The sequence below is a fragment of the Corythoichthys intestinalis genome, chromosome 18 (assembly GCF_030265065.1).
Source record: "Corythoichthys intestinalis isolate RoL2023-P3 chromosome 18, ASM3026506v1, whole genome shotgun sequence".
In the NCBI taxonomy this organism is placed as follows: Eukaryota; Metazoa; Chordata; class Actinopteri; order Syngnathiformes; family Syngnathidae; genus Corythoichthys; species Corythoichthys intestinalis.
In genome coordinates, this window is record NC_080412.1 from 18,451,835 (window position 1) to 18,471,948 (window position 20,114).

General features: G+C 39.2%; 2 protein-coding genes across 3 annotated transcripts in view; both read right to left on the bottom strand.

Annotated features, from left to right (window-relative positions):
• Positions 1 to 548: 548 nt before the first annotated feature.
• LOC130906084 (barrier-to-autointegration factor) lies at positions 549 to 5,393 on the bottom strand. Of its 2 annotated transcripts, none has more exons than XM_057820010.1 (3): positions 5,243 to 5,393; positions 4,245 to 4,375; positions 549 to 1,978 (listed from the first exon to the last, which is right to left on the bottom strand). In XM_057820010.1, exons 2-3 carry the CDS (start codon positions 4,368 to 4,370, stop codon positions 1,832 to 1,834), a joined length of 273 nt encoding a protein of 90 aa, XP_057675993.1. In that variant the 5' UTR covers positions 4,371 to 4,375; positions 5,243 to 5,393; the 3' UTR covers positions 549 to 1,831. The 2 variants fall into 2 exon arrangements, with proteins under 2 accessions (XP_057675993.1, XP_057675994.1); XM_057820011.1 differs by having other exon boundaries at positions 4,245 to 4,372; positions 5,243 to 5,391.
• Positions 5,394 to 14,520: 9,127 nt separating this feature from the next.
• Positions 14,521 to 20,114, bottom strand: part of si:dkey-175m17.7 (uncharacterized) — a 37,164-nt gene continuing 31,570 nt past the window's right edge. Inside the window, exons 5-6 of the mRNA XM_057821519.1 lie at positions 17,064 to 17,163; positions 14,521 to 15,782 (exon numbers count right to left, since the gene is read on the bottom strand). Coding sequence (XP_057677502.1) covers positions 15,654 to 15,782; positions 17,064 to 17,163 — 229 coding nt within the window. The 3' untranslated portion in view covers positions 14,521 to 15,653. The remainder of the gene's footprint in view (positions 15,783 to 17,063; positions 17,164 to 20,114) is intronic.

The window sequence follows — 20,114 nt, forward strand, 5'->3', positions numbered from 1 at the left end:
ATTAGCTTAACAGCCACCTCAGTGAACGCATACAAATTTATTAGCAAAATTTATTTTCACAGAAAGACACCGCTTTACTAACTAGAAATCTGGCTCGCTTAAATTTCGCAGATAGGATGCATTTCTCAAAAATCAGGTACAATGCATTATTGAAAGGCATCACACCGTTCTTTAAGGCAGTTGTAGCAGTCACCTTGCCGTTTGAAATTTGCGCCGCAAGTGTCCTTAAGCCACTTCAAGAAGAACTGTGATACAGTCCATGAAAAAACGTCAACAGTTTGAGAACAACATAATTAAAACTTTACTTCAATAAATCACCAGTGTGTCGCTGATAAACATAAACTGCAAAACTATCGATATTAACCCTGGGCGATAAAACGATAATAATTATCGCCATATATATTTTGTCAACAGTAATAATAAAGACTTTCGGCAAATTTCAAAGAAAAAAAATGGGATGGTTATCGTGATAATTATTGATATCGACTGATAAGAACTTTTTTTTTTTATCGTGATAACAATTTTTGTCATATCACCCAGGCTTAGTATGTTATAGTGTGTCTGTCTTTCATGAAATCATCTCAAGTGGAGAGGGGAGGTTTAAGGAGTTCAATATTCTGGTTTGTTTGAATAAAAATCCCGAGTTACAATTATGTTTAAAAAAAAAAAAAAAAAGTGTCCAATTCAAATTTCACTCTCACCTGATCAACGGACATCATGACACTTGTATCAGGAACATAAAAAGTTCCAAGTCCCTTTGAAAGCCACATCTTGAATATTATGTCTGCTCTTCCTGGTATGAAAAGATGATTTTCCTATACTGGACTAAACCGGGATCACATAGTTGGTTCTCTTAGGCAGTGATTCCCAACCACTGGCCCGGGGACACCAGGCCGCAGGGAAATAATAAATCATTTGTCAACGACCGCAATCTGGCCTGTGCCTCTTGACACATCAAAATGCCTGTCGACTCTATTGACTAATTCGAGTATAGATTTGCGTATGTCGCCATCTAGTGGTTGATCGCCATTACTGGGGTGTTTGCACACCTATAGCAGCCCAGCGTAAGTATTACAAACAGTAACGTTAGCTTCTGTTGGGTGTGTGCTGCGGGCGCGCCTACAACCAAGTCCATTCTGCATAATACTGTATGAGGCTAAAATTAAATGAGGCAACAAAAGCGAATGCTCCGAGAGCATCATACCTCGTGGCAAACCGTATTGCTACAGCCAAGAAACCTTTTACGATTGGAGAGAACTTTTAGAAGAACATTTTTTAGTTTTAGGGAAGGCCACTGTTAAAAAAGGTTGATTCAGCATATGGCGAGTGATATTTCCCCCAGCACTTAATGTTCGTTTTTAGCCCCGCCGTGTTGTCTTAAATTTACTGTAATTTGCTTCTGCACACTGCCGGTCTGTGAAAAGAAAGGCACACATTACACCGGTCTGTGGTGCAAAAAAGGTAGGGACCACAGCTCTTGGGTATTCACATATTCTTATCATGTGTTTCAAAGTTTGATTTTTTTTTTGTCTGATTGAGCAACCTTTTCTTCCAATTTGAGTATAAATGTAAATGAAAGAGCAGCTTGCGATCAGGAGATTCCATTTTGACCCACATGTTGTGTACATTTAATATCAGAATGAAACCTTAAATTTTGGTCAAATAACTTGACTAACATTCATCTAAAACATCAAGAAAAAGTGTGATACAGTCTGTGAAAAAAACAACAGTTTGAGGACATCATCATTAACCCTTTACTTCAATAAATCTCTGGTGTGATGCTGATGAACATTTTGAACTACAAAACTATAGATATTAATTTAAAAATTCTTTAAAGGAAGGAATCACACCATTCTTTAAGGCAGTTGAAGCAGTCACCTTGCTGTTTTGTATTTGCACCACAAGTGTCCTTTAGCCATTCTCGGAAAAGCTCTGAATCTTTCTTCAGCAGCAGAAATTGTCCGAGGACGACGTACGCCTGGTGATCACAGAACACAAATCGAAGGGATTAATAGAATTTCATTTCAATGTGGAAAAAATACTCTAATGTATTCTATACTAATATATAATATTGTATTGTAAGCGTGTAATATTCGATTACAAGCTTCGCCATTAAAAAACCAACAACAACAACAAAGTGTACTGGTGCCTATGAACAAGTTAGCACAGCGTTAACAGCAGTGTTGTCACTAACGTATAATTAAGTAAACCGTTATTATCTGAATAATTTTGTTCAGTAACGGGCAATCTAACGCGTTCCAAACCAGTAATCCGATGAAATTATTTTGTGTCTGTGCGTTACTATTTTGTTATTGCCTCTTAATGTATGTAGAATGAAGAATAATGTAGTCATGTACGAAGAGCATTTTGAATAGAAAATGTTAAAAAGGTTCCCACTACGCATTTGTTTCCATTATAACCGCTCATAGTGACTTCTGTTTTGGTCTTGAGTCACATGTGCTAAGTGTTTTGGGACTAAGAAAGGTGCGTGGAGTGAGTGTGCGCATTTGAACCGAGTGCATCCACCTGTTGAGATGTGGGAGGGAATGTTGATCTGTGTGCGCCAATGAATGAATGAACTTATTTTCCTTCTTTCTGGAGGGTTCTGGCGATAGGTTGGAGCCAGTGCATACGGTCGTCTCGTAGCTTTGGCATTGCAATGGCAGGTAGTCATCGCTCCCGCTCGTCCTCGCGAAGTCGGCGAGCATTGTTCACATTATATTCGTGCTGCACATTTATGCAGTGAGATGACGTGTTCGTTTGGCATCTTTGGAATATGTACAACTCCTATTGAGTGTAAAGTGCTTAGTTGGCACCATGTTTTGTGGCCAAATTGACCACGTATGTGTACGGCGTACTTCCGGGTTGTGCGCACGCATTCGCGCCTGCTCCCACCTTTGTGTTTAGTGCACTGCGCAATTCATTTGTGTGTTGATTTTTGTGCAGCCAATTTCCATTGTTTTACATTGGCATTGATATGCTGTTAACCCTAAACCCTAACCCGAAGTTCAGAATTTTTGACATTAAGCTTTATCTCCCAGTTAGCGAGAGGTTTATTTACTGTAATTTTCTGACTACAAAGCGCACCTGATTATAAGCCGCCACCCACCAAATGTGACACGAAAACTGCATTTGTTCATAGATAAGCCGCACTGGACTATAGACCAAATGAACCACCATGAAGCCTTGAACCAATTGGCTGCAAAGCTTCATTGGGTGCAAAGCTTCATTATGAAGATTCATTTGGCCATTGCTGCTCCCTTGGGGTAGACAGTCAACCTCTAGTGCCATCTGCTGTTGACACGGTTGTCATCAAACATGCCTCCTAGCATGCATTGCAGTGCTACAGATGTAAATAACAATCAAAATTCATGTTCTGTCCTAATTATTTCTTCAGTTAGTCTTCCAGTTTCATGAATTGATAGCTCTGGTATTCTGTAACAATTTATTTGACAGCGGCGCCATTAAACTGTCATAAGATAATCCTAATTATGACATGACACAGCGATGAGCTTTACTTAATGCTGAGGACAGATGTCATTTTGTGTCATCCAGCAAATTATCTCACTTTTGAATTGATGTAAAAGATCCGAGCTAGACATAAAAGGAGTTAGTAACATAATTTGCCGGATGATACTTAATGACATTTGTCATAAGAATTCATTAATGCCCATTATAGTGTCACACACAATTATGACTTTCTTATGGCAGTTTTATGATGCCTCTGTCAAATAAAGTGTTCCATATTAACCCAAATAAATCAACGTTTAGGCCACACTGGATTATAAACCGCAGGAGGGGGAAAAAGTAGCGGTTTATAGTGCGAAAATTACGGTAGTCGGTGTAGTTGATTTCAACAAAGTCCATGCAGTTTGTCAATTATTTGTTAGTTTCAGGGCTCTGAAGTGGCTAAGCTAGCATGAGTCAATAGTGGTTGAAATCAACTCCATCGACTAATTAAACCCCCACTAACTGGAAGATTAAGCCTTAAGTGAAAAATTCTGTTCTACACATTTAACTCAATTATCGGAAAGTAAATTACATTCGATGACATTTTTCTCTTAAGGCAGCAAAAGGAGAAAAATCGGTAAAAAGTAACCGATAAATTACTTTTGAAAGAACTTAGTTACTTTGATAACAAAGTAATCAGTAAAATAACGATTACTTTTTTGAGGTGTAATCAGTGATTAAATTACTTTTTCAAGTAATCTGTGACAACTCTGGTTAACAGAACAAAACGTTACCTTGTCGAAGCCTTTTTCCTCCAGTCTTTTGCCAAGGACCTCGCCGATGCCTCCAAGAGCGTATACCGGTTTTTCTCCAATTGGCTCTGTCACAAAGTTTCTGTGTTTCTGAGATGTCGAAGACATTGCTGCTTTGTTGGTTGTCGCAAATCCAACACATTTGGAAGACAAAAGGCAAGAAATATAATGTCATAATCTGGGTACTGCATATGCAATATTTGCAGTTACATTAAAGCACTTTTTCACTGTTAAATCAATATCATCTATGCACAAACTGTCATTTGTACTGTTATATCAAGTGAGCCATCTGCCTCTGTAACTTGTCATATACGCACTATTATATTACCACTGCAGTAAATGACTACCTGCTGCTAGTCACTTATTCGCTTTATTTCCAATCGATCACATTTTCACATGATAGTTATCACGTTTTTACATAATAATATGTAAAAACGTGATATTGGACTTTTAAAAACATTATTTTTAGTGGCAGCAATAGCCTGCGCTTCCGTAGAAAATGGCTGGAAAACGAAACAGAAACGTCATAGTAAAGCACTGAAGCCGAAATGGAATTCACATCCGCATTTAAAAATGAATCATTTCATGAAGAGAACGATCAATTTATGCTTGCTGTACTCGTTTTATCATATTTGCGCTCATGGAACAATGTAATCGCTATGATTATTTGCGCGCGCAAGCTCTCCAAAATCTGCCATAATAATCTAAATAAATTTAAAAATATCATTGCGTCTCTTATGTGAGAATAATAACTCGAAGTATATTCAATGTACGAGCAATCGGTGGCCCATATTTAGTTCGGTGAGTAGAAAGTGTACCAAGTTGCGGAACATAAGGGCGCCACAATTGCGATGGCTGTGAGCTCTCATGTTTCCCAGTCAACAAAGCTTGAATGAAGATACACGCTTTAAAATAGTTGAAGCCAAACACCACGCACCATCACTTGATTTTCACGTTTTTGTCTGCTGACAGTAACTTACCGGCCGGGTCTGGTGTCGTGATGTAGCGCAAGATTAGCTGAGTGGAGCTAGTTGCAACGCGCTTTTTCTATTTCCGGAAATTCCGGTTTGTCTTCTTCTTCGGGGGTGAATGGGAGTTGGTAAATCAACCAAATGGTGTGCTACCGCTACTTACTGGCCTGGAGAGTTGGTCGAAAATGTGAAGAAAATAGTACATGAATGAAAACAATAGCAGTGTTATTTAATAAAAGGATATCACAATATAAAATCTATTTGGTAAATCCATTTTTTTTTACAAAATAAATTGCCAGGTCTATTAATATTGAGACATCAACACAATGTGCATCTTTTTGGCTGTACACGTTACCGTAATGAATTTAAGATGAAAAACCAGATGTGCTTCAAATGCAGAATGTAAATAAAACACTTGCAAGTCAGGCGAATGGTGAAGGAATGAAAATAATCGTGTTGGGTTTGTGTATGAGCCATAGTGTCCATTAGTGTTGATTTTGATTATGTTATACTAACTAACTTGGTTGATATTTCAGACTATTTATCTCTCAGGGTGCAGGGAATTAAAAAACCGTGTGGCATTCGCCAAGGCCCACAGCCTGTCAAAAAGAATGGACGTTGGAAAAGTGGCAAAAGGTGAAGTTTTCAGATGAATCTCCCAATGGATTACCCCACGGTAGCCACAAATATTGCAGGAGACCTACTGGAGCATGGATCCGAGATTCACTCAGAAAACAGTGAAGTTTGGTGGTTACATCATTACCAAAATCATGGTCTGGGGTCACATCCAGTATGGAGGTGTGCGAGAGATCTGCAGGGTGAAGGGCAACATTGATAGTCTGAAATATTAACAAATCTTAGCTGCCTCTTACATTCCTAACCATAAAAAGGGACAAATTCTGCAAATTCTGTACTTCAATCTCTACTTTAAAGTTCCTTGAGGCAAATAAGATCAAGATCCTCCAGGACTGGCCAGCCCAGTCACCAGACATGAACATCATTGAGCATGTCTTGGGTAGGATGAAAGAGGAAGCATGGAAGACGAAACCCAAGAATGTTGATGAACTCTGGGAGGCATGCAAGACTGCTTTCTTTGATGTTCCCAATGACTTCATCAATAAATTGTATGAATCCTTGCCGAACTGCATGGATGCGGTCCTTCAAGCCCATGGAAGTCCTACAAAATTTTAAATTTGGATCTCACAGCACCGCTACTTAATTTGCTTATGTTATGTAACATATTTTTGTATTTCAAGTACATTTTTTGTTCAATTTTCACTTTACTTTCTGTAGGCGACAAAACTTATGTCTTGCCAAAATTTGACCTTTATGTCTTCATTAAATGATAAATCTTTTTTCATTCATTCATTCATTTTCCAAGCCGCTTTTCCTTGCGAGGGTCGCGGAGGTGCTGGAGCCTATCCCAGCTAACTAAAATCTTTTTTCATTGAAACAAATATATTTTTGTTTGCAAAATGGATAAGCGACAAGACTTTTGTCAGTATTTCTTTTGTTTAGGAGCCTGGTTATCTTCCTTTGGTTAGTGTTTGTCTGTCTACTTGGGTCCCTAATTCAGAGTTTTTCAACCAGTGTGGTCTGCCGTGAGAGATTGTCAAGTCTGCCGCGAGAAATTATCCAATATCACATTTTTTTAACATTGTCGGGCAGAGGTGCAGTAGGAAGGAATGAGTAGGTAGAAGGTTCTTGGTCGTGTGCAGATGAGCGAGGTACTGCCCGTGTCGAGTTCAAGAACTGCTCGGATTTATAGCCATCATCAGCCTTGTTGTCCGCAATAATGTGGAACCCAGTACATCTATCATGAAAGTGCCCTTTCCATTTTATCTATATGTGACGACCGTCAATCCTCCCCCTGTGTTTTACTCCAGCACTTTGTCAAGGACAGCAAGGTGGCTGATGGCTAGAAATCCAAATACAGTGTATCACAAAGTGAGCACACCCCTTGCATTTCTGCAGATATTTAAGTATATCTTTTCATGGGACAACACTGACAAAATGACACTTTGACACAATAAAAAGTAGTCTGTGTGCAGCTTACGTAATAATGTTCATTTATTTTCCCCTCAAAATACACAAGGTACATAAGAAAGCCCACAAACAGTTTGCTGAAGACATGTCAACAAAGCAAATGGATTACTGGAACCACTTTTGTGATACACTGTAGGTTTTGGATGCAACACGAGCAGCTATCCAACAGTGCCATGGTGCCAAGCAAGCTTAAATGTCATCTCCAAACGAAACACCAGTCGCTTCAGAACAATGATAGACTATTTTGTTCGCCTTTGTGAAAAACAGAGAAACAGGCAACTTTTTTGAGAAAAACTACAAAGGTAAAGGAGAAAGCCCTCAAAGCCTTGTTGCCGAATTTATTGCCAAATCTAAAAAGTCTCACACTGTGGCAGAGACATTAATATTACCTGCCTGCAAAGCCATTGTCAGCGAGATGCTCAGCCCTGTGGCCTATACTACGAAGCCGGTTAGTTGGCTTAGCAGGGTAACTTCGAGAGTAACTTTATCACGTGCGACGTAAGTTCGCGGCTATGCGAGACTACGAAAGGTGGATATGTTGGAACCGAGAAGTGTTGCCATGGCAACACACGCCACACGCCAAACCTGGTCGTGTCAGAGTTAGATCTTGCTTAACATCAGGATTCCAATTAACCACGCTCTATTTAAACAGCACTCCTAAGCGGACGTGTCCTCCTGACAATGACAGCGTACTTGGACGACCCATACGACATTGGCGCGCGGATTGTGAGGGGCTCTCTCCGGAGGGCACGGGTATTTCGGGACCGCCAGAATCCGCTGGCGTACCCGGAAGATGTTCATCATGAAAGATATAGATTTTCAGCTGAGGGAATTCTTTACCTGTGCCAACTGATCTAGGCAGACGTCACTAATGTAACCCGCCGAGTCAGGCCCTCACAACCGCGCAGATTGTGTGTGCCTGTCCGTGCGCTCTTTCGCCAGGGACAATATATGTATTCCATCGGTGATGCTGAATATCTGCGTAAGAACACTGTATGCCGTGCGATTCGGAGTGGGGTATGGAAACGCTTCAAATTGATGCATTTATAATAATCATAGAAATATGTAGACTATTTAAACATTGAGAAAACTTGCGTTTTTTTCTGCCAACTGGAGGAGATTAAATTAAATGTCAAATCCACTGATAGGACAGACGCACAAATATAAAAGATATAAATGTTTATTGAATATGCATCTTACAATCTTGTTTAACTGTGAAAAAGACGGGCTTTTATTTACGCAACAACGCATGGCATCCCCGCATTTCCTTCTTCTCCTGAGTCCTCACAAATATAACATAATTTTTTTTGGGGGGGTTGTCGGGCTCGGGCCTGCAAATCAAGTTTATTGATCGGACTCGGGTCGGGTCGGGCTGGATTTTTTAGGCCCACACTAAAAAATAAGAACATACGTATTCGTACAGTCAAGGGGACTAAACATACAATCATCCTGTTTCGTGTGGTGATGCGTGACAATTATTTCTTACTGTTAATGTACCAAATCTTATTTTATTGTCCTGACAGCAGGCTTTATTTCTTTTCATGGACATAAGTAAACTGGCATATTGACGCATTCACAAATCACACGATCTGTAAATTCGCTGTCAACAGACCCGTTGCGCTCTACTCGCCGAAGCGGTGTTGGATTTCGCGGGGAGGGTGGATTTTAATTCCTCATAATTCCGCATGATCATCGCGCATTCCTCCTCCGTGAAGTAAGGTGCCCGTGCCATCGTCACAAGTAGTGTTTGACTCTGGTCACCGCCCCCTTTTATGTGAACGCGCAGTAACTCTGACTGGGTTGACACAGGTTCGACTAATCAACCTCATAATCAGCGTCGTAGTACCGATTGACCACAAACTAGACAACCAGGTTTTGTCAACTCCGGTTACCCGATGGTCAACTGGATTACTTCTGGGGAGGTTGAACTCGGTTCGTAGTATAGGCCACTGATGTGTTGAAAGTCCACCTGTCTGACAATTCTGAGCTTTTCAAGCCTAACCACTATAAAATATAAAAATAGAGAGAGACTGAGAGCTTTGATTAAGAGCTTCGTGTGTGTGTCTTTCTTCAATTCTTGTCAGGATATCAGCTCTGTGTTCATCTAAATTGGCTCAAGTTTCACACTGAGTGAGTATAAATATTGAGAAATTATTTATTTATAATTAAATATACTGTACAGAAAGATTATTATTAAAACCATTTTTGGTTTGTGGCGTGCCGCGAGATTTTTTTCAATGTAAAAGCGTGCCATGACTCAGAAAAGGTTGAAAAACACTGCCTTAATTGGTAGGTGTGGGCGTGGTTTTAGGTAATCAGCCTTTGACACATTTCAGCTGTTATGCCTATTTGAAATTGGGCTGTCAGAAGCACCCAAAGCAAGTGAACACGTAGAGCGAGGGGGTTAGCTGGCTCAAGGCATATTTTCTGTTGACCGTTGTTTCACAACTGCACGTTATTCTTTAGTTTTGTTTATTTGAGTTTAAAAACCACAAGTAGTATTGTTCGAATTTTGAGTTGGAATAAACACCTTAAACTTTACGTTCAGTTTTTTTTGGAATGATTCAACGAGTCAAGAAAACCCAGAGCCTTCTAAGCCTCTCGTGGCTATTTTTAAAAGAGTCCCCACCGTTTGTTTCAAATTACCGCACAAAATGCGAATTGTGCCTGTCACAATATTGATCAACCTTATTACCATCTATTAAGCACAGTGGTGGTAGTGTTACAGCATGGGCATGGCAATACTGTATGTGCAATTCGTCCAGTTATATACTAAAAGAAAATGCAGTGCTACATCAACATGCGAATTTAATTCATTCTAGGACTTGGTTTGTAAGTCGAAATAGTCGCATATCGAGAGCAGGATTTTCCCATAACAATACATTTTAATTTGATTAATTCGTTCCACAGCTCAAAAATCCTGAATCCATAATAAATACTTCAGGTACAATTACAAATAGCAATTACACATAAGCAAAACAAATTAATTATAAATACAAATTGGTCTAATAATAATATAACAATAATGATAATAATGTAATGAATCGGGTTCGAACGTGGCAGTTGTGTTTTGCATGCTGTTCCTGAACGCACCATATGACTGATGAGAGAGTCAGAGAGATGTGGAAGAGTGGGAATATTTTACATGCTCTTTTTCATGCTGTTGTTGGCGTTGGCTACGGTGGACAGCTGCCGTGTTGTGTTGCACAAGTTCTGAAATAAATGATTAAAAACCTGACAAAGCTGGCGATTTCTTTGCTGATTTTACAATAATAATTGTAAATTGGAAATAAAAAAGCGTGGGAGAGTAGTGGAGGATAGATACATCTGCTCGAAAACCTTTGAGATCGTAGAGATATTCCGGCCATATTGTTGCGCCAGTTCACTCACATGCACACCACGCTCATATTTTTCTATGATTACCTTCTTACTTTCAATGGTAAGCATGACCTTTTTGCACCACCTGCACTAACCTTCTTAGGGCCCATGTTGATTTGTCTCACAAGAAAATCCGCCGTGCGTCCGTCTTGCGGGAAAACAAAATTGCGACGCGGTCATAAATCGTCGTATTTCGAGCAAATGACAGGTCAAATTTTATGGTGGATATCGAAAGGATTGTATGTCGATATGATTCTATGTCACGGTATCACTGTACAGACTTTACTGCTTGATTCGCTGTCAACCTTCCAGTTCAAATGGATTGGACGTCTATTATCGTTAATGGCCGCAAATGAGTTAACATGCAAGAGGATACTCATACACTTATGAGTCATCTCCATGTCATAAAGCAATACTTGGTTTAGTCTTTCAAGGTGATGTCACATAGAATTGGGCTCCAGTGGTTTCAAGGAGAATTTAGTGCTGACTTTCTCTGACTTCGGAAACTTCAAGATACGAAGTAGCGTTTGATGAAAATTGCAAATTACACCTTTGTGTTTTGACAATTTCTTGACGGACCATGTCACTGCGATACAGAAAGCAAAAGACAGCACTGAGTATCACAAAGAAAAAAAAACAAAAGCAAAATTTTAAATGTGAACATTAGACAATCGGCACAACTAAACTTTAAGTGCTACATTTTGGGATTTTTTTTCTCAATTCTATCTACAGGGTGACCCAAAAAAAGAGTTTACACTCAGTTGACTGCTTGTTTAAAAGCCATTGAAACATATCTAAATAGGTTGTCATGCTTAAGTGATTCATTAAGTTCACTCAATGCAGCTGGTAATCTCTCGTCTCTACAATTCCTGTGCTTCTTCTGAAAATGAAGAAAACTTTAGCTGTACCTGAATTGCTGCGTGCCGGTCTGACACCTACTGAGATTGCAGCAAATCTGAGAATATCCAGATGTGCAGTCTACAAAGTTAAAAAGAAGCTGAAAGATACTGGAACAGCCTCACGAAAACCTGGGTCTGGAAGTGCCGATCTGTGCGGACCAAAAAGTTGATTGACAAGGTGATATGTGGCCACCCCAGAGTCCAGATCTCAATCCCCTGGATTATAGCAGATGGGCAACTGTGGAGGACAGTGCCTGTAAGAAGCCACAAACTTCTGTGGCAGCCTTGGGGAGGTCCATTGTTAGATCTTGGGAAAAGATGACAGCATCCTACATAAAGAAGACCTGTCAAGCGTTCCGCAGGCGCCTGGAGGCTGTTGTGACACTTAAGGGAGGACACATTGAAAAATAGAGTGTACTGTACATGTTCTTTACAATAACGTATAATTTGTGATTAAATTCTAATTCTAAGATGAATAAACATGGCATTTAAGTTGTATTATGGCAGTGTAAACTTTTTTTTGGGTCACCCTGTACTTGACATTCCTCCCTGCTGGGCCACAAATTTTAATCCACGTCACAACGGATGTCTTTTCTTGCTATACAGTGTGGAAAGAATCTTCTTGATGCCTTATTCAGCCTTTGCAGGTATCTGCTGTGATGTCATTGCATGCTGCATTCGTGGCATCCAGAAGAGTCATCTCAGTGTGAGGCAGGCGATCATAGACTTGCCAACTTCATGAGGAGAAAATTTCTTCTAGGGGATTGAGGAATGGGGAGTATGCTGAGAGGAACTCCATTACCATTCTGTTGTGAGTTGCAAACCATTTCCCGATTATGTTGGAGTGGTGGAAACCCACATTGTCACTACCTATCACACATTTAAATAAGTTACGTAAAATAAGTAACGAAAGTGCTTAGAAATAAGCACACACATGATGACATATGACAACATGTTCATGCATTTTGCATGTAAAGACCTATGCAATGAAGTTAAGTAATGACTAAATGTTGTGGGTGGTGAGACTATTCAATAGAGACCCATGATCATCCATTTTGACCATCAAGGCAGATGCAACTGATCATGTAGGAAACAGCAGAGAATTTTACAAAATAATTTGCATGGATGTACAAAAACATCTACAACTTACTCAAAGGAATGAGAAACAGCTTTTTTGATGTGCACTAATGATGCGATGTTTTGAGGATTGAACAAGTAGTTTTGAGAATTGCACAAGTAGTTTTGAGAATTGCACGTCTTAACTGAGAAACGTATCAAAGCAATTTAGAAAAACTGTAATAGTAATTACATTTTAATTTAAAACAGTGAAAAACAATTACCTGGTTAAGAACCCAAATAATCTGAAAAACCTCAAGTGAACGTTCGTTCATTCGCTGCCACCCTCCCACTTCAAATGGATTGGACGTATTTCATCGTCAATGGCAGCCAATGAGTTAACGTGCAAGAGGCCACTCATACCAAGGGCTTAGGTTTGGTCTCAACATTGGTAAGGACGATATTACCGTAACGCACATAATGCAAACAATGTTCCAAATAAGGGACTGCTAGCTTGACTTCGTTGTTCCTTGTGGAGGCTGGCCTGACCACAGTAGTTATGACGATTAGCAAGTTTTATGTTATGGTAACTGTTGCAGGTCAGACTTTCAGTAGTAAAATAATAAGTGTTTCCGCCACCTCCACAACATTGACGTCTTTTTACATGATCTACAGTGGCTGCTGCTGGCCAAAAAAAAACCTTCAAACATCCCTCCTCTCCGAAGGGGGTAGCATGAATCTGTCGGGGTTGTGTGAGTATGTCTGTGTGTGTGTGTGTGTGTGTCTTTGTGGTAGGACGGGAGGCTTCAGGTCATCAACCAACCAAACGTTCGTTTGAGGGGGGAAAAATGGACCGGCACATTCAGCAAGTGAAAAGGGATAAATGTAAGTTTCAACATAATGAAAATAATTCACTTAACAATGGTAGGGTCTATTCTATTACAACATATGGTAAGACATTTTAAATGACATGTATATTTGAACTCTTTATATACTGAAATAAGGTTGCTTAAAAGTTGGTGGGGACAATTTGAGCATCCTGAAAAGTTGCTAGTGTTATGTCCCTATCGTTCCTATGCAAACCTACGCCCTTGACTCCGCGTAGGAATCATCTCCATGTCACAAAGCAATATTTGGTTACGTCTTACAAGGCTCCAGAGGTCTTGAGAATTTAGTGCTGGCTTTTTCACTCAGACTTTGAAAAAGAAGCTTTAAGACACAAAGCAGCAAATGCTGCCACCCTCCCAGTTTAAATGAATTGGACATCTTATCATCGTCAATGGCAGCAAATGAATTAACATGCAAGAAGCTACTGATTCTCTTATGAATTGTATCCATGTCACAAAGCAAAGCAATATTTGGTCACGTCTTTCAGAGATGTCACATAGAATTGGCTTCCAATGATGGTTCAAAAAGTCCAATCCATTGAATTTGGAGTGTTAATTCGCTGCCACCCTCCCACTTCAAATGGATTGGGATGTCTACTAGTGACATTTTAAGAGTTTTAATTTAGTTTTTAAAAGCCAGAAATGTCAAATGTTGTATTGACTTTCCATCCTTTGTCTACTATGCAGGCGTCCAAGGTTTTGGCACAGGCTCTGTATCTAGCTAAAGATGAAGAGCTTTTCCGGGAATGGCTTAAGGTCGTTTGCGGCGCAAATTCCAAACAACAAGGTGACTGCATCAGCTGCCTTGAAGAATGGTGTGATCTGTCTCGTCATGCTCATCCTCTACTGCGTTTTTGAGAAATGCATCCATCCTGTCTGCGAAATTTAATCAAGCCAGTTTTATTTTGTTAGTAAAGCTGTGTCTAGCTGTGAAAATACATATTGCTAATAAATTTGTATGTGTTGACTGAGGTGGCTGTTAAGCAAATAAAATCACAAATTCAGTTGTTTATATCACAGATTTTATTTCAGTGATGATTTCCCCCCCTGTAGATTTAATACAAATTGTTGAGAACTGAATGGGGTGAAATGAAACAAAAATAGCAGAAAGGCTAGCTGATAAAATACACAAAGTTAGAAACTGTTTTCCTTGGAAAGGATCTCAATGTTATAAAATGGTGACGCTGTTTTAATTTCGCCACTAAGGGATATGGATTTACCCACAGGATCCAATTTATTAGGTACACCTGCACAACCTGATAAAATAAGATTCCTACAATAATAATGTTGGATTAAGCCCCGAGGTGACAGATTTATTAATAAGCAAAATCGCAGGGAATGGTGGGTCATGAGCTACAATTCTTCCATGTAGTTTACTGTAAATGTGGACAAAAGGATTTTTGTTGTTGTTTATTACCACTCAGTGAATTAGGCAGATATCCAAATTTAGGCATATTCAGAAAAAGGGTACTTATAATGGTTTATACTGTAATTTTATATCAACTCATTGACAACGCTAGATGTCCAATCCATTTGAACGAACGAACGTTCATTCACTGCCACCTCCCAGTTCAAATAGATTGGATGTCTACTACTGTATGGATAAACTCCTTTAGAGAGTTTTTTTTTTCATTTAGGTTGTCAAAGCCATGTACTTCTATCACTGTCAATGGCTGTGAATGAATTAGGGACATATAGCTTTTTAGATTGTGTCAATCTACCCAATGAAACGATAGGAGTGTTGAGATGCCTGAATGTGTTTGTGCATTTGTACACACTTTTGTTCACAGACAAAATGAGTTTCTTATTTCGACCCTATTACAGCTCACTAATACGGCTTTTAAGAATCAACAGCAATGATTAAAATGCAAAATATAATACCATAATGCATCATCTGAGTGTTGACCCAACATAAGATTGACGTTGTTAAAAATGAGATTTTCTCACAAATGACAATTTATATTTATTTACCGTTAGACCTGGCAACTTGGTAATGGCTCTGACTCATAATCACACAATTAAACGATCTAGTTCACTTTATTTCGAACTGTGTACTGTACGTCGGCACCGTATGTAAGTACCATAGTTGCTCGTACACATGCACGTTGTACATACTCTTCTTTTTTGGAAGGTAGCAACCATCCCTGAATGAGTTCAAAGCAGAGCGCAAAAGAACTTCTTCTCCCTGAAAGGGTTCTCAGACGTTGGCACGGGTGTGATCAGGGGGTCGTCGCAAGCGTGGGCGTCGCAGTATGCCATCAGGTCAGCGGCTGCCTTGGATACCTGCAGGGGGTCAGAGCAGCCAATGAGAATGGATGATAAAGTGAAAATGTTGGAGATATGATTCTATTACACAAGAACCTAATAACAGTTTAGTGCTGCACCGATATCATGGCATCGGTAATGGGGCAGTACTAAGAAATAACGTGCCGATACTGTGCGATATGTAGTTTTCGAGATCTAGTTTCCAGCCGCAGGTCGCACTAGACAAGATGGCCACCTGTTAACACCAGTCGATTGGACATCTAGCGTAATCAATGGCAGTCAATGACGTAAAAAAAATGTTTTCTTCCTCTGACCAAGATACACCCTCCCACATATTACTGTATCACTAGTAGACGTCCAATCCAATTGAAGCGGGAGGGTGGCAAGGTTCATTTGCTCCCAACCCTCCCACTTCGAATGGATTGGAGATCTAGCGCCGTTAATGGCCTAAAATGAATTGAGCAGTTTCTGACCAAGTCATGATAGCAATTACTTTACAGTCAAATGAGTGTGCAGCAATTTAGTATTAAAGAAAAAAATAGTTCGTCAAAAGTATTGGTACACTAACTGAATTGGGTGATCGGTATCGGGAGCCCAAAAAATGATTTTGTTGCAACACTACATTGTTAACTGAAATGTAAAACTGGTCCAAGATTAAGCCTCATTCCTCAACCTTACAGCTATGTATTTTTTGGGGTTTAGAAAAACCTTTTGAATAGCTGACTTCCTGATTGGTGGCAATGGTGGTTGATATTGATTGACTTGTACGAGGGATATTAACAGGAGTTTATCCTTTTTTTTTTTTTAAAAAAAAATTATTTTACTTTGAGTTTTTGTTTTTCTAAATATTTTTTCCCTGCTTTGATTATTTTTAAATTTTCTTTAAGAAACACTTTTTCAAACAGCCATTCTTATACTTGGTATCATTTGGGTGTGCACTGTTCATTGACTCTTAGTCATTGAGTCTCCTGAACATTGAATATTCCAAATAATACAACAAAACTCTCATTGATATTGAGATCATCAATGATCATCAATAAAGAGTCACCCCCCCTCAAAAAAAATCACCATCAGGAAGAACTTTTTCCCCATCCCTACCAATTCAAATCAGTCAGCTTGAATAGCAAAAGTAAGATAGGCACATATATTGACAAATGTTTCTTATTATCTTATACATTGTTTGGCTAAATGATAGGGGAAAATTAGCACCACTCAATCTGTACATGCCTGTTATATTGTACTTGATGTTATGGGGCAATATGTAAGGTCCAGTTGTTGAAGAGCTCAGTGTTACTTTACCTTTATCCTGCAGAAGCTAGCCTCGATCTTTAGTTGCTCAACCAGCTTCCTGGCCTGACCGACACTCATGGTGCTGTTCACTGGGGTATCTCCTTTCATTCTGGATACAAACGGCACGGTCAAGCTTTAGGGATGCATAACCAATTTTAGTTTCATTATACTTTGAGCTACATTATTGTAGTCACCACAGTTCAGACATGATTGCTTTTTTTTCATTTGTCCTGGCATGGTTTTTATGTGTGAAATACCAAATAAACAATTCCTGTTTGTAAACAGTAACAATTTAAATACATTTTATATACAAATAATAATCAATATATGTAGCTCAACTGTCCCAGTTGTAATGTTCAATGTGTTATAATACAGCTGCTACATTATTCACCTAGTGATTAGAATCAATACCACAGCAATATGTAGTACTAATAAGGTTTACCGGATTCCATTCAACCTGGCCCACAGATTATTTTACCACAAGGAATTACAACCACTGGGGTGAAATTAGCACCTCTGTTGCACAATTTTTGCCACAATGGGTCAAAAGTACATATGTATAAAGGTGACGGCAAATAAAGGCTGGATTGACGATAAGGAATAACAATCATTGTGGATTTTCCCCCTGCTGCCTTTGCCCTCCCTCTCCAGCCATCCATTTGTTTCCTTACCCGAACGATATTCCTCTTCAGGTGCAATCTCCCCCCCTCTTCTCTCCCGTTTTGTACCTCTCTATGTCCCCGTGTCAGCTTGTGTTTATAAGTGTAAGTGTGCAGTGTCAATGAAGCCGGACCCCACCCCTCACAGACGACAGCCTGGATGCTCCCCTGCTCTCAACAGTCCAGTGCACTGCAACCCCGCCACAGTCTGATCTGGTGGCTCGTCCCCTCTGCAGTGAGTGGTATATGCCAGATGGAGGAGGGGGAGGCACAGCATTGATGAGGTTTTCTTAGGGATGACGGAACTGATCATTTTTTTCGAGGGGAATTTTGAGGAATTGGAATTTTCCAGTTTTACATGCAAAATTTGACATGCACCAAGAGTGCGAATTTGGGGGATAATTTATTTCTTTTAAATATACAATATAAAAATATAAAATACTTAATGACGTCAGCTCTAGAGGTCTGAATCATCTCTGTTCCCCCGCCCCTCCTCTTCTCCTCTTCTGTTGCTATGGCGACTGCTGCAGTCTAATTCAGTGGTTTACAATATCACCCTTTTTACCTCATGAACGAGCTTCATTTTACTATGAACATTGACATTTCAGCAGTTCATTGTTAAATACATGCAGGATGTTGCGCTAAAATGGTCACCAAAATAGTTGCATACCAATCAAACCGTTATTTTTTTGGTGGGTGGGTGGGGGAGGGGGGGCAGTGTTTTAAAAATACCGTAATATACATCACTGCATTGGTCAAAAGTATGTTCTCGCAATTACTACAATATCGTTCAAACTTTAACGTAACGTATTTTTAAAATTTGCTTTCAGAGTTGATGGGCGTCATAACCACTTAAACCCCGCACGAGGGCAGCATTGTACGGCAAATGAGTCGCCATATTGGAAGTGTCAAACGGTGAAATCTGTCAAGATTAACTATTAGTTTCTCATATGTATTTTATGGTTGTCCTACTGGTGCTATATTTTAGAAATAACTTGAGAAATACTTATTACAGTATATCATTATATATCATATTATTACAACCATACACTTCACTATAATGGTGAAGTCTACGTTACAACGTTTAAAACCAAATATAAGATTGTTATTGTGATGGGTAGGAAAACTATTAGTATTATTATTATTATTATTTTAAAATCTGTCACGTTTAGCTTCTCAACACTGAGAATGGAGAGCTGAGTGTCCGATTGGTCATTTAATGTATCACATGGGAGTATGACATAATCCCATTGTGATCATTCAACGTACCTCGTGTATTCGGAAAAAGCAGCAAACAGGAAGGGGTTATGGGGGAACAGAAGAAAAGAGGTAGAGAGAGACAGAGACAGAAGAAGCACAAACAAACAGAAATACATTGAATGCTTACACTAACTATGAATATGTTGGTGCTATCGTTAGCTGGTTGTATTTACGGTTGACACCATGTGGTGGGCCTGATGACCAAGGAGAGGGGGGGGGGGTGTCTGAAAGATGAGTGATTGGGAGGAGTGGACACAAATCAGCCATGTGGTCTAGAAACCAGTATTTGTGTGAATCCCTTGTGAGTGTGAGTATGTTGCAATCCTATTCTATACCGTTTTATCGCTAATCCTGACACCAAGGTTTTCTACTTGACTTTTACAGTATATCCTTATATATTATATTATTACAACATTTAAAACCAAATATAAGATTTTTATTGTGATGGATGGGAAGGCAATTAATACTGCATTCGAGTCCAAAGATAAAAACTGTAAAGAATTACTAATCTTTAGCAGTGTTGATAATCTTACTTTAAAAAGTAATTAATTACAGTTACAAATTACTTCTCCCAAAAAGTAATTGCGTTAGCAACGCAGTAACCTGAATGTAAGAGTAATTAGTTGCTAGGCAAAGTATCTGGTAATAATTTTCATGTTTTTTTTTCTCAAAAAACAAAACAAAAACAAAACAAATCAGGTCACACAATGTGAAGTTTAAAGGGTTTTTGGGACAATTGGCCCTAGCCCAATTCTTTACCCTAAACTGTTCTCTCGTCTCTGTGAGTCCATCTCTGTCAGACTTTTCTCGTGTCATTCAACCAACATTGTAACGCATAGTAACACACGCCTTTCCCGCCTCAGTAACGGTAACGGCATTGCCAAGATGAGAAAAGTAATTAATTATATTTCTCACTACTGGAAAAAAACATAACGTCGTTAGTAACGCCGTTGTATTCTATCACCGTTATTAACAACAATGATCTTTAGAAGTTGTTCGGAAGATTTTATTTAAAAAAAAAAAACTCATGGAAGTCGGTGATTTTTATTCAGAAATCCCAACATTTCTATATATACAGTGGGGCAAATAAGCATTTAGTCAACCAATAATTGTGCAAGTTCTCCCACTTGAAAACATTAGA

Excerpts from the sequence above, each read along its gene's own strand:
- LOC130906084 (XM_057820010.1), bottom strand. The coding sequence starts at position 4,370 with ATGTCTTCGACATCTCAGAAACACAGAAACTTTGTGACAGAGCCAATT. Across the intron at positions 1,979-4,244 it reads AGGAAAAAGGCTTCGACAAG|GCGTACGTCGTCCTCGGACA; the intron begins GTAACGTTTTGT and ends TGTGATCACCAG.